At 45.5% G+C, this 15,018-nt stretch overlaps 1 protein-coding gene across 2 annotated transcripts in view; it reads left to right on the top strand.

Annotated features, from left to right (window-relative positions):
• PLXNC1 (plexin C1) overlaps window positions 1-15,018 on the top strand; it is a 141,915-nt gene that overhangs the window by 41,879 nt on the left and 85,018 nt on the right. For both annotated transcript variants that reach the window (XM_034987834.1, XM_034987835.1), the window contains exon 5: window positions 13,542-13,656. In XM_034987834.1, coding sequence (XP_034843725.1) covers window positions 13,542-13,656 — 115 coding nt within the window. The remainder of the gene's footprint in view (window positions 1-13,541; window positions 13,657-15,018) is intronic.

The following is a 15,018-nucleotide window of genomic DNA, read 5'->3' as shown; positions in this document are numbered from 1 at the left end:
ACCGTCCCTCGCTGTCATGCCTCACTCTGCACAGGGAGTATATAGGGTAAGGCTGTACTAATCATAATCAGCAGGCATGTGAACTAGACGGTGTCTGTGGTTCCCCTTGATGATTTGTATAAACCTGACACTTGCCCATAGTCTTTTCCAGGTTTCTTCCATGTAGACACATGGAAAACCTTCAAGCAGCCCCAGCCAGCAGCAGCTGGTAGATCATTCCTTGACCCGGCCTGACGACAGGGCTCTGGCCAGTCCTACTGTCAGCCTTCCTGAAAGGGTGGGGGTAACAGAAGGGGATTTTGAATACAAGAGAGAAAAACCGAAATGTGACTGCTAAACATATTTGTCCCCAGCACTCCAGAGTAACCAACAACAACAACAACAACAAAAGGAGTTAAATGATTTGCTTATGGCCACATCCAGTTCCTTACACTGCTCTCCTGTGCCGGGGTCTGCCTCCCCTCTCTCCTCCAAGAGACACTCCCTCCTCAAGCCTCCGCGGCCATTTTTTAGCTCTAAGGGCCCTAGGCTGTGACTGCCCAAAAACTTGGCCAAGGCAACCCCTGGGGAATGGTAAGCCGTAACCACACTCTCGTGAGGTCGGCGTTCCTGCGGCCCGGTCTGTCCTCCTGAGGGGTGGGCAGTATGCAGCAGAGACGCCCACTGAGGACTTCTCGGTAGAGGAGCCCCCTGGGGTGTGCCCACCGACCCTTCAGGACACAGTTGCAGTGCACCTCCCCCGAGAAGCCTGCCCCAACCCCAGGCCCACTCTGCGTGGGGGGGTGGGGGTGGGAACATGCTTACCCTACACCGGACGCTGTGCCCTGCGTGCCATGCCCTGTTCCAGGTAGGCCCCCTGCTGCCCTGTGAAGTCAGCACTAGGACAATGCCCACATTCGGGATGAGGAAACAGCCTTAGGTTGTGTATTGCTCTCCCACTGCTGCTGTAACAGATGGTCACAACCTTAGGGGCTTAAAACAGCATATGTTTAGTATCTTACAGTTCGGGAAGCCGGAGTCTGTAGTGGGTCTCACTGGGCTACGGTCAAGGTGTTGAAGGGGCAGTGTTTCTTCGCGAGGCTGCAGGGAGACTGCATGTCCTTGTCTTTTCTAGCCTCCGGAGGCAGCCTGCCTGCCTTAGCTCGTGCCTCCTCGAGGTTGGCATCCTCGAAGTTGGCAGTGGGGCACCTTCTTGCATCCTCGAAGTCGGCAGTGGGGCACCTTTACATCTCTCGGGCTCTGAATTCTGTTTCCATCGTCAGGTCCCCTTCTCTGACTCTGACCTTCCTGCCTCCTCTTGATCCCCGTGTGATTACTGTGGGCCCACACAGATCATCTACGACCGTTTCCCCATCTTGAGATCCTTAATCACCTCTGCAAGGTCTTTTAGCCGTGCAAGAGAACATAAGCCCAGGTCCCAGGGATGGAGATGTGGGTATCTTTGGGGGCCGTTACTCTGCCGACATTGGGTTGCACAGGTAGTGGAATCTAGCTTGAACTCTCAAGCCAGCGCCTTCACCCCCCACCATAGGGAAAGGGAAGAGGAATGAGGAAGAGATATCATCCCTTGTGGCAGGGGCAATAAAGAGAAGAGCCTGGTCTAAATGGACCCTTGGTGGATGCCTGGCTATGCCTAAGAAAGATGATGGGACTCGGAGCCAACCTGACTTGTAGAAAGCCTTCCACCTTGAAAGTGTAAGCATCCATGCTTTCAGTTAACAAGTATCTATCGAGACCCTAGGGTGTGGCTGGCGCTGTTCTAAACACTAGGATTCTGCAGCAGTGAACAGCACTGCCCTAAATCTTTACCCTTGTGGAGGTCCTTCTAACGGGGTGTTCAATTCCTAAGGCTGCCCTAGCCAATGACCACAGCGTCAGTGGCTTACAACAACACAGATGTATTCCCTCACAGTTCTGGAGGCTAGAAATCCACAACCGAAGGCTCTAGGGGAGAGTGCTCCCTCTCTTCTTCCAGCTTTAGGGGCTCCTGGTGTTCCTGGCTTGTAGCAGCAGAACTGTGAGCCCCGCCTCTCTCACGACATGGGCTTTTCCTCTTTGTGTCTCCAAATCTCCTTCTCCTTTCTCTTTTCCAGACACCAGGCATTGGATACCTTAAATCCAGGAGGATCTCCTCTTGAGATCCTTGCATTACATCTGCACAGACCCTCTTTCCAAACAAGGTCACCTTCTGAGGTTCTGGGTGGACATGAATGTTGAGGGAGCATTGTTCAACTCACCACATGGGGGAAGAGGGACCATGTAAGCATAAAGAAAGAAACAGCATGTCAGATGGTGATCAGTGTTCTGAAGAAAAATACAGCCAAGGACGGGGGTAAGGGGTGCTGGCTGGAGGCCCCAGAGGTTGCAGTTTGAACCGGAGTGGTTCCCGAAGGCCTCACAGAGCACGTCTGAGCCAAGACCCGAAGGAGCACATTCAGCTCTGGAGATGTCCCCCTTCGTGGGTTATGGCCAGCCCTAACTGAGTGGCCAGAAAGACAGTTTGAGACAGAAAATGGTTCTCATTCTGCCTTCATTCCTCCTTTCTTTCCAATCCGGGATGTGTCCTCGTGCTTGCAGCCTGGACAGTGACCCTCCTTGATGGTCCAGTGTGGTTCCAATGACAGCGATCATGGTAATCATGGGATTTGGTGGGGGGGCCCTCCTTCTTGGATGAGGACCCCACTGTGCCGACTAATTGTGTAGAAGCAAGTAGGACAACTGTCTGTGGGGAGGAAGCAATGGGGAGCAAAGAGGAATACACTATTCGGACCTCAGGGCATTCCTGAATTACCCTGGCCAAAGCCCAGCCCATGCACGCGGGTTAGCCAGAATGCTGAAAGGGGTTTGGGGGCCTTCTAACAGTGGAGACAGGTTTTGGGTGAACCGAGATCCCCTGGGTTGTTCTGCATTTGTATCCACTGTTAGGAGCTGTGAACAAATCCTACTCTTTCGAAGCAGAAGGAAGAGAGGGGGTGAAATCATGGAGGGGCAGAGCTCTTGGTACCCTGAGAGCTGATAGAGGTCGACACAGGGAAAAGGCTCACCTTACTCAGAAGCCAGTTTTGTTTGGAAGCTCTGGCCGCCGAGGTCCTCCGAGCGCAGCATCCAAACTGCTTACCCACACCATCTTGTTAATTGATGTTCCCTGACTCGGAACAAGTACCATTAGGAACGCCCCTTTTAGTAAATACATGTTTTAATGGAATAGATTTTTTTGAAATGACCTTATCTCAGGCAGCAGGCACTTTCATAAGTATGTATTGATTGGCTTTTAAAAATTCCTCAAATGTTTTCACTTGTCTTTGTGACCTAGAGGATGTCTTGTTCCCAGCACCTTCTCCACCTTCAAGCACAACGTTCCCATCTTCTTTGGAAGCCTTCCAGGCAGGCTTTCATGTTTTTGCTTTTGTAACATTTGTAACATTTTGTAAAGCTTGGGTGCTTATGTTCTGCTATATAGAGAGGGGACCGTTTCTGATAGGACAAGCGGGGCATTCAGTATTGCTCTCAGGTGGGGAAATGGAGGCCCAGAGAGGGGAAGGTATGTGCCCCCAGCTGCACAGGGCATGTGGAGAAGAGCAGCTTTGAATCCAGATCTTCTTGACTCAAAAGGCATCATTTTCCCATGTTTATTTCCATCTTATGTATTTTAAAAACACCTCCCTTAAGTTCTTCAGCTCATGGTTTATGTTTGGAAGCAAAAACCACCAGCTTCAGTAAGCTCATCACCCACAAAAGAACCACATGGGGTGAAGGCTACAAATCCCTTTTGTGTGAGTGTTTCAGTCTGCAAATGTGTTTTATGAGTGCTAAATAGCTCTGAGTTTCAAGACAAAGGCTGGTTTTCTACCATGCCAGTTAACAGGCCAGCCCAGTGAACAAAAATCAATGAAACAACTTATGCTGGTATCATGGAGACGTAGTCAAGAATTTTAGTCGCTTTAAAATTGAATTCTTTTTTTTTTTTTTTAAAGATTTTATTTATTTTTTAGAGAGCGAGAGAGAAACAGCATGAGAGGGGCAAGGGTCAGAGGGAGAAGCAGGCTCCCCGCCGAGCCAGGAGCCCAACGTGGGACTCGATCCCAGGACCCTGGGATCATGACCCGAGCCAAAGGCAGACGCTTAACCATCTGAGCCACCCAGGCGCCCTAAAATTGAATTCTTAATCCAATTCAGCTAACGCTTGTTGGATACGGGCTGTGGGTCAGGCCCTGAACTAGGCCCTTGGGGAAGAGAGATGAATGAGGCTCTGCCCTGGAGAATCTCACAGGTTACGGTGTGAAGCATACACCAAGCAAATACTGTCCATACACCATGGAAAGTGTGCCTAGCTGGTGCTCAAGGCATGGGGAGACCCCAGAGAGCCCTTTAGTCTTGGGAGGAAGGCATGTTGTGATTGAGCATCCTCCAAGAAGCCTTGCACTTGGTCTGCCTCCTTACGGAGGAAAGGTACACTGCATGTTGCCCCCGCGTGTGTGAGCAATGCCCGTGGACAGTCTGATGCGCCTTATTGCCCGGATCCCTGTCTCATCACTACCATTTTGTGTGTGTGTGGCTTATGTCACCCAAATTTTTCCCTAAAGTCTGTTTCACTTGCCTGAGGAATAAGTATCACAACAACCACTACTATTTACTGAGGCATTACTGTAAGCCTCAGTTAAATAGATGCACATTTTGCTAACAACTCCATGCGGTAGAAACCATTCATATCTGCATTTCTGCAGATGGACAGCCTGAGACACAGAGAGGGCACGTGACTTGGCCAATGTCGCAGGCTTATAATTGACAGAAGCGCTCTTCCCTTTGTTTACTAGCCAGTCTGGTCTTCAGTCAGTTCCTTGCAGAGAACAGAGTTCCAAGCTTTAAGTGAACTCAGGGTCCTCGCACGTGCTGCCCCTTCTCCCTAGAATGCTGTTCTGGTTATTCTTGATGTGGCTCAGTGGTTTTCATCCTAGAACTCTGAGCTGAAATGTCACCTTTCTTGACCAATCTAAAGTAACTCCTCCGTGCTACATTTTTGGTTCCTGCAGAAGACTTACCTTAATTTGAAATTATTTTAAATTATTGTTTATTTGGTTTATGTCTGTGTGTCTCACTGGAATGTAAGCTTATTAACAGGGGGGACTTTAACTGGTTTATATGTTGATATGTCCACAGTGCCTACTATGGTCTTTGGTGTTTGGTGGCACTCAGTAAATATTTGTGGTGTGAATGCCAAATACGGCACTCGGTCCTGGGGTTTGCCAAGGTGAATAAGGGGTATTCCCTTGGGGGACCTGCAGTCTGCTGGGAGAGACAGGCAATCAGCAACTAATGCGATATGCTGTATACACCTGGAGCACGTGTAAGGTGCCACAGGGACACAAAGGAGGGAGCTACTGTTTTGCCTGGAGCTTGGGCAGACATCATGGAGGAAGTGACATTGAACTCGCCTTAACCAAGGAACATAATTTCACCAAGTATACTGCAGGCCCAAGGGCCCTCTGGGTGCCGTGGGAACAGCATATGCTAGGAAGAGCCAGGCAGGTTTGCACTGCATGTGTTAATCAAATAGACTCATCAATCCACAGTTGCCTAGGGATGAGTTTGTAGAAGAAGGCAGGAGCTATATCATAGTGCCAGGATAGAGACATGACCATGGAAACTTGTGTTCTAGGCTTCTGGTCATAAAAGACACATAGGTAGAGGAGTTTGGTGCAGGCAAAAGGGTGCCATTGAAGGTTTTTAAGTGGGAAGTGCTATGAGCAGCTCTGTGTTTGAGAATAACCTAAATGTCTGTATGGAGGCACTGGAGGTGGGAAGGCAGGAGCCCAGCTACAAGGTGATGGATGAGGGTAGGATGCAGATAACGTAGAGGATGCTTAGAATTAATAGGTCATTATCAACTGAACATGAGAGTTGAGAAAAGAAGCCAAGGAAGGCCCAAAGTTTTCTAATTTGATCCACTATTTGAATTACTGCTCATTAGCCAAGTTCAGGCAGTGTTTCCCAGTGTGCATGACTAGAATGTCTAAAAATGTTGGAAGATGTTGCATCATTCATTCCTGTCTTGGAAAGTTGCAAGGTACTCCAGCATAGTCAAGGTTCTGAGAAGTCCTGCAGCAGAGAAATTAGTTTAATTTTATTTGCCCAGTGTCTCCCAAACCTCTTCACAACAGAACCCTACTTTAACACTAACACCCCCCCCCCAAAAAAAACAACCCAAAGAACATGTTTTCTGAGAAGTGACTAAAACCTATATTTTCCTATATGAGCCATGCTCAGGGAGGACCTGCTGACTTTTATCTTGGCATTTATGATGCCACTCTCCTGGCAAGCCTTTGGAAACTTTGAGGAATTTGGCACAGGAGTAAAGACCGCCGAGGTTCATGCTGTGCCACCTGATCGCTCTGCCTCACAGTTTCCTCATCCTTGCAGTGGAGCCGATAATAATAATGTCTATTTCCTGAGGTGGTTGTGAGGATCAATGAGTTAATTTCCAGAAAGCCCGAGGAGCAGTGGCTGGCCTGTGGGAAGGGCTCAGTAAGCGTTAGCTTTTGTGTGAGGCCATAGAGCTGCAGAAATGTGAGCTACACTGCCTGGTTTTTGTGTCCCAGGCCCTCCACTTGCTAACTCTGTGACCTTGGGAAAGCAATATGGTACCTTTCCCCACCTCAGTTTCCCCTATCTGTAAAGGAGAGACAACGATCATTCTTACTTCATAGGTTTGTTATGAAGAACAAATGAATCTCATCATGTGAAAGAAGGTGGCCCTGGCATGTGAGATGGTTTCATTTTTTAAAAAAAAAGTCCTCTAAATTGCCTCTGGAATTAGCATAATTTTATCACGTAGATTGACTTTTGGCTCCAGTGACGAAGGTCCAATTTTTCAGCTTCCCTAGCATGTTATTTTGATCTGGTATTTTGGCATCCCCCCTTCCTGACCCCCAAGCCCTTGGATTCAGGGTGTAGTTTGCCATAGGGGCATCCTATTCTATTCGGTCGAGTTTGGTTTCTTCATCTCTTGGACTGACAATGTCAATAAAAGCCCCCCCGCCCTTTCCTAAAAATGCAGGCATTTGCTTGAAATCCCTTAGCAGAAGACCTTGGGATGCTCTTACAGTGACACCTTTCCCCCCGGTATGGACACAGCCTCCTGTGCCCTGAGAGAGAGGCTGGATCGTTTCCTTGTTAAAAGTTTTCTGATATTATATCAGTATAGAATCTTTGGAATAGGTCACACCGACCCCATGTTCAAGCCAATTACCTGATATTTAGTTATCAGTTTCCTTCAGGGACTATCTGCTCTTGGTGAACAATGAGATTAGGGGATGCTGATGAAATTTGAGCGGCAGGAAGTAGAAGTGTTATTTCTGAGCTCAGAGTTTCTATTTCAAGTTTGAGTAAATGGGCTTTTTGAGGATGGAGGCAGGGAGGATGCCTCCTCCCCCTGCACTGCCCCTTCTGGAACCTGCCAGGCGCCTGTGGGTTCTGAATGTGAAGTTTGAGGTCTACTCGATTTCCCTGGGCGCTGCAGGTGGCAGGACAGAGTCCTAGGCTGTCTCCAGAGGAAGGGCCATGACACCGTGTTCTAGATTTTGACCTTCGGAGTGGCTGCCAGGGATCCAGCAGAGACATCAGGTGTAGTAGGTTCCTTAGGGACAGGCAGAAGTCCTCCAGGGGCTTACGTGCTTTTTGCCAACGTTCCTATTAGCAGCTTCCGTTTTAGATCAGCCAGAGGCCTGATCTATGGGCTGCTTTATGGGTTAGTTTACATGTTGATGTGGGATTTTTTTTTTTTCTTTTTTTAATTGGAAGGAGGCCAAAATCAGAGAAAAAAGATCACCCTAGGGAGGGGCTCCCGGCAAGGAGTCTAGTTGGCCCCATCCGAGCCTAGGGGCCTCTCTGACCTGAGGCCAGGACACTGGGCCCTGCGGGGCACAAGAAAAACTTCCCTCCTAAATTCTGTTAGGATTTTGGACAATTTTTGCACAGTAATAAGCACTGAGTTGCTCTTTGGGCTTCTCAAAAGGGAAAAGTTATGGGCGCCTGGGTGGCTCAGTTGGTTAAGCGACTGCCTTCGGCTCAGGTCATGATCCTGGAGTCCCTGCATCGAGTCCCGCATCGGGCTCCCTGCTTGGCAGAGAGTCTGCTTCTCCCTCTGACCCTAACCCCTCTCATATGCTCTCTCTCATTCTCTCTCTCTCAAATAAATAAATAAAATCTTAAAAAAAAAGAAAAGGGAAAAATTAACTCAAAGATTGTAAACTTAAGTATTCCAGCATGTTGCTGACCTAGGTGGATAGTCATACCTCAAGAAGTAGGTGAGAAAGGGCTTCCATTGTCCCAGGCTGTCAAATACTAATGACAGAAGAGCTCACTTATGTGCCAAAATTCACTTTTATCCTAGTTTTTCAGTGCTTTAATATCTGTCACTTAAATTTTAAAACTCATATTTACGAACACTACTCTAATTTCAGTGACACTGAATTGTGGGATTGAAGCTTTTTGCTTATTGTAGCATTTATTGCACTACTTAATTCAGTAAATATATAAAAGTAGCCTTCAATATATTTTTATATTATTTTACATGTTTTTACCTGCAGTCGTGTATGTGAAATTTACCTTGGTAACTGAGATGTCATTCTAAGGACCAATAAAGTCTCACTGAACAAGAGAAAAAAAAAGAGAGAGATCCTGGCCTAATAGAGTCAGATTCCAAGGTCCCCTAGCCCAGCCTACAGGCATTTTACCTGCCTGGGAACTTCAGCTCCTTTTCAGAGGTGGGTCTCCCTATTCTTTATGTTGGCATGAAAACAATTAATAATTTAAATCCTGCCCATTAAAAAACCAGAAATACTGTATAAATATAATAGTGTAGTAATAAATTTAAAAGTCGATCCAGCTGGGCACTGTTCCCAGACTACCAGCTGAACAGAAAAACAAATAAGTAAAATAGAAGAAAAACTGCTATATAATGCAAATGGCTGTAATCTCATTGTTTCTTGCTACTCTTTATTGCAAATATATAGCATTGAAGTTACATTACGGGTAAATAGGTTTTGTGGGCTAAACTGAAGACCTAATCACTGTTCATAACATTATTTCTATGGGGAGAAAAGTGTATTCCATATTACAAACAGATGGGTAGCAAGCAAATTGGGGGGTGCGTAATAGGTTTGTGAATTGGGAACCTCCTGGGATTTTAACCTGCAGATGGATGTTTTGTATTCAGGGCTAGCGATAGTTGAAAATCAGAGGCCTCTCAGAATCCCCCCTCTCCCTCAAGTCCTTGCTGTCCTTTCAACCTCGAGAGACTCTGTCCTGGGGTGCTCATCCTGGCCCAGCCCCACCCTCCCCAACCCCTGTTGAGGCCCCAGGAAGCCAGGAGGAACCCTGAATGTCTTCACCCTTTCACACCTTATTAAGTGAGTAGTTAGGGTTCATAGGAGGCCGTGCGGCAGGGTGGCCAAGTGGGTGGCTCTGTAGGCAGACTTCTGTCACTTGTGGCTGCGTGACGTTGGCATGTTATTGCACTTCTCTGAGCCTCTGTTTCGTGCCTATAGAATGAGGTGGTTGGGAGGACTAACGTGGGAGTGCCACCTGTAAGCACGCAGACCAGGGCCTGGGATGGGGCAGTGCTCCCTCCTTGCAGGTGCATGCTGAGCTAGTTATTCGGGGATATTTGGGTTTAGCCAGATTTCCATGAACTCGGGAAGCAAACCCATACTGTGAAAATACTTTCTGAACTCCAAACAGCAAACTTAGAAACAAGGGTCTGGAACCTTTCTGTTCAAGAGTTCAAGCCTGGATAGGTTTTGAACATACTTTTTTGTGAGCTGGGGGTGAGGCGAGGGGGTGGTCCATGTACTTACATAGTTGAGTGGACAGCATCAAAGTCTGTTCTTGTTTTGAATAGATTAGGCTTTACAGCAGATTTCATAGAAACTAATAAGAACAAGCCTTCTTAACTAGTTTTTTTCACTAAAGTATTTCCACATACTGTGTTTTTCACCTAAGGAAAATGGTTTTGTTTTTTGTTTTATTTTTGGTTTGGGTTTGTGTTCTTCAGACAGTCTTTTCTTTGCATTTGAGCAGGTTCTATTTCCTGATTTGCAAATAGGCGAGTGCCTACATATTGGCCTTATGGTGTAGGCATGAGATCAGCTGGAAATAAGGACTTGGAAAAAGAAAATAGTGATTGGGGGCACCTGGGTGGCTCAGTCATGAAGCGTCTGCCTTTGGCTCAGGTCATGATCCCAGGGTCCTGGGATCGAGCCCCACATCGGGCTCCCTGCTCGGCGGGAAGTCTGCTTCTCCCTCTCCCTCGCTCCCCCTGCTTGTGTTCCCTCTCACTGTCTCTCTCTCTGTCAAATAAATAAATAAAATCTTAAAAAAAAAAAAAAGAAAATAGTGATTGGATGTCTGAGGGCTTTTGGGTAGACCGTCAGTAGAAGTTGGGGTCGTAGCCATATCACAGAGAAAGGGAAGCAAATCTGTCGCTTGCTGTTCTCTCCAGAATGTGCTCATTCTAATCTGAATCCAATTTTCCCCTTATCTGTGGACTGAAGAAATTGAAATGAAGCCACTTAAGAGATCAGCCTACCGGAGAGCACCTCACTGAGGATCGCCTCACTGAGAGTTGTGTCCGACCATGAGATTTTAATTTCATTTGGACAAAGGTTTAAGTATCTTTGCCACCTGACCATTGATTTTGTGATACATAGGATTAAGAACGATAGCTTTCGGAAGGGATAATTTCAAAATAACTGCTTTTATTTTACTAAAATGCGGGGGCTCTAAGATCTGCTCCCCCTCCTTAGGAAATCTGAATGTGTGGGTAACATGCTGTCATGAAGACTTTATAATCTGCAATATTGGAGAAGTAATAAGATGCTGTTGTTGGTTGACCATCTGGTTGCACATTCTTGGTGTCAAGGTTTGCTGTGTTATTTTTTTAAATTAATTATTTTTACTGGTGAAAAGCAAGAAATGGGAGTTCAGCAATTTCAGAGGTGTTTTAGAAGTGAGAAATATATGTTTAGTTGCTTAACATGGTTAGATTTTGTTTCTACCTTGTACAAAATAGGAAGTAAAAGGTTCGCTATATGTTTTCTTTTTTTTTCCCTAAAAGATAAACTGAAAACTTCTAATTGGCTCCCTCTCTGGCCCCAGATTTGAACTTTTAGCTTACATTAAAAACAGTCTCTTTATCATAAGTAGGAATTAGACTTACATTAGAAGAAAACTTTAGAAAGAAAAATCACCCACAGAAAGGACCTATAGAGATTTCATATTTCATCCATCCATTCAAAAATATTTATTGAAACCCTAGTATTCGCCTATCATGCTGCCAGACACTGAGAGATTTGCTGAAGAAACCTTAAAGACATTCTCCCTGGGGCGCCTGGGTGGCTCAGTTGGTTAAGCGACTGCCTTCGGCTCAGGTCATGATCCTGGAGTCCCGGGATCGAGTCCCGCGTCGGGCTCCCTGCTCGGCGGGGGGTCTGCTTCGTCCTCTGACCCTATCCCCTCTCATGTGTTCTTTCTCTCTCATTCTCTCTCTCTCAAATAAATAAATAAAATCTTAAAAAAAAAAAGACATTCTCCCTTCCTTCGAGGAGCTTAGAGCTTCCTTGGGGGGCGGGGGGGGGGGGGGGAGAAATGACACCAACATATGAAACAGTTAAGTTGTAATTCAACACAGCATATGATTAAATACCAAAATGTGTGGTTCCGACAAGAAAAGCTAGAGGAGTTCAGCAAAGGGGGTGATAACTCGGTGGCACTACTGTGTTCTGCCTACAAATTGGCAAATTGCAGCAGTTTTTGTGTGAAATATTTTACACTTGTTTTTTTGGCAGCCTTAGGCCTTGACTTCCAGGCAGCATTAGGAGCCTACGACAATATTTGTACTCCATTCGCTCTAGAACTGGCTTTGTTGTTGTTTTGTTTTTCAAATAGAGGGAGCGTCTTATTCGAACCAGAGTGCCCAAGAGAGGCCGGTAGTTTTGACAGTCGTAATCTCTTTCAAATCCAGAATAAGGAACCAACTTCGTCATCCTGTTTTTCAATCCAGCCGCACTCGTCCCTCTGTGGCCGACTCTCCCTGACACCGAAAGGCGGTTTAATTTGAACTTAATGTCCGTGACGGACGAGCTAGCCATCAAGGGTCGGATGAATTGATGGCTTTGGAAAACTGCTGATGAAAATCCCAACGGTCAGGACGTTGGAGAAGGAGCCCACACAGATGTAGGGGAGTTCGGACACAGATGTGCTCCTAGCAAACAGGGTTCCCCAACACTTGCTCAAAGCACTGTGCCCGAGGATGATGTTTAATGAAACTCACCAGCTTCCTGTTCTATTTTGGTCATATTCAAATTAGCACAGAGCTCAAAAACGAAGGCTTGGGGCCTACATTCTTACAAATTGAAAAAAGGAGAGAAGAGGAAGAAGAGGAAGTAAAAATGTCTGTGAAGTCAGATACTCTTTCAGGGACCACATCCCGCCCCACTCTGACCCTTTGAGGGACTCCCCACAGACGAATGCCTTTATCACTTCGTTGCTTTTCAATCTTGTGATTCATGAATTTTCCACTTCTTTTCAAACTTACTGTCACTCGTTCTCCTCTACCCCTCCATTTTAACCTCAGGCCTTGAGGAGGCATAGGTAACAGGGATGTTTTGGTCTCTTCTTGATATCATCCAGTGGAATGTTTGTGGAGTTCAACACCTTTGAGAATACCATGGCCCTTGCTGTTCATTCTTTTTGTCGGTTTGCTGGCCCTTCCAGTGAGGCAGGAGTTCCCAAGTTAGCGTGACCTAAAGTGGCTGAGACATCCAGCAGAGGAGTGCTCTCCCCCTTTAGCTCCTGGTCATGTTTACTAGAGGAATTGGCCCAGGCCACAGTTTAAGATTTATTCGGGACATCTTCTGTGCTGACAGACTTGGGAAGGTGGCCCTGGAAAGTGTTGCACCCATATCTTTTGATATAATTGGGTGTCTGTCTAAATAAATGTTATGTAGCAGATGGTTATGAAATGGCTTATCACATTCTTGGGAAGACTCTGCCCTTGAAATATTTATATTTAATTATCAGACTACAAAGCACAAGACAGCTTTATTTTTTTCTTAATAACGAAAAGATTTCCACAGTAGGCTGATATTCTGGGAATGAACCACAAACCTAAAATTTATACAGTATGTAAACCCTTTCTTGGGCTGTCCTTTGCACCAGGTTTTTCTCGAAGGGAGCTCTTTAATTTTAGAATCCACTAGAGGATGTGCTTTGGGTGTATTTGGTGACGTCATCCTGAGAGAGGCCACGGGAGCCGAAGTCCAGCGTGTTGTCTACATTTGTTTTCTGCTCATAGACATGATGGAAAAAACGCCCTGCAGTTGTCCTGTTGCTTTTCATGGTTTTAGCATCACGTTCCCATTGTCGCTCAAAATCAATAACCCTCTGCCCAAAGCCTGGCATTCTGTACTCAAGCCAAGTGTGAGAAGTTTTAACTAATGCATGTGTGGGGTTGCTGTTTTGTTGCCTTTTCCATTTTTTGATAGGTGTACTTTTAAAGAAGATTGTGTACATCCAGAGAACTATGAAAACTGGCTGGATATTTCATCGGGAGCCAAAAGATGCCCTCAAATTAACCTATTTCGAAGCAGTAAAGATGAGGTAAGAGGAAAGATTTTAATTTGTCTCTAATGTCTCATTTTGCACAACTGATGCTAACTTCCTTCCGTGTGTGAAATATCTACTAGCATTAAAGAAGCTTAGTTAGGAGAGTCCATTCATTTAGTTACTGATATTGAGTGGTGGCAGATGCCATACACTCTACGAGACGCTAAGGAAATAGCAGAGAACAAGACATACGGCGAGCCTGCCCTCGTGGAGTCTGTCATCTCGTAGACCTCGTTCATTGAATTTAAAGAAAAAAATGGACTATTAATGTAGTAGGAAAATGTATTGATAAAAAAAAGGAAGAAAAAAGTTCAGATTCATGGTCAACAAGATTCCTTAAATGTGACTTAAGTGTAGAATTTTATTTTAGGGTTGTTTCCCTAATTTGTGCAGGCTTCTCCTGATAACTTTCTTATATACATGGCTTTAAGCACTACTGGGAGAGAGGGCAAGAAACCACTACAGGCAGTGACTATCACGAGTGGGGTTCCTTGGCAAGCCAGGGGGCTCTTGTTCTGGCCGTACCACCATGGGTAGCTCTTCAGCCCTATCACTGGATGAGAGAGAGGACACGATGAGCAGCATATGATTGGAGCATCTTCTGATTCACACACCATCCATACCCTATGGGAATATGGAATTCCTGCCTTGTAATCTCAGTGGTGCTGTAAGGAGACATTTTCTCCCTAATTATAGTTCTTGTATTATGAATAATTGTACAGAATCCCCATCAGCAGCCAGTTGACTTGTCTGTTGAGCTCACTCTGTTTTATTTGAATGCCACATTAACAAGGAAATGGACCACTTTCTCTTTTCCTGTACACTTTACCATTTCAAATAGCAAGAACCATACCACTTAAGATGATTTAACATTTAATAAAGGAGAGGCAGAGCATTTAATGAGCGATAAATAATAAAAGAATAAAGCTTTCAAGTCATAACTGATCAGAACTTAAGGATTTAAAGTTCTTTGGCTGTTGTCACTTTCTACTGTGTTCCGGCAGGTTGAGGGGGGAGGCGGTGAAGAAAGAACTTTCAAAGCCTTCATCCAAACCTCCACCAGCCCTGAGTCAGAGTGAAAAAAATGTGTGAAGAGAGGCTTAGGTATCTCAGCATAGGTGTGGTCAAATTTTTCTCTTATCAGTCTGAAAAATAGCTAACTTTGGTCCTGATAGAGAATGATAAAAAAGAAATACCATGATGTTTGAATATACCCAGGACTCTGATAAATGGTTAAGATTACCCAAGATTTTTTTTTAATCATTTTGAAAATTTTAAGGGTGATACTTCAGCTAAATGTAGTAAGAGAAAGTCACTTGTTCATTATATGAAAGATGCTGTCTACACAATTTGCTT

Source organism: Mirounga leonina, unplaced genomic scaffold, assembly GCF_011800145.1.
Source record: "Mirounga leonina isolate KUSES-001 unplaced genomic scaffold, KU_Mleo_1.0 Mir_418, whole genome shotgun sequence".
Lineage (NCBI taxonomy): Eukaryota > Metazoa > Chordata > Mammalia > Carnivora > Phocidae > Mirounga > Mirounga leonina.
The sequence above is the reverse complement of the archived record's forward strand: the minus strand, read 5'-3'. Positions and strand labels throughout refer to the sequence as shown.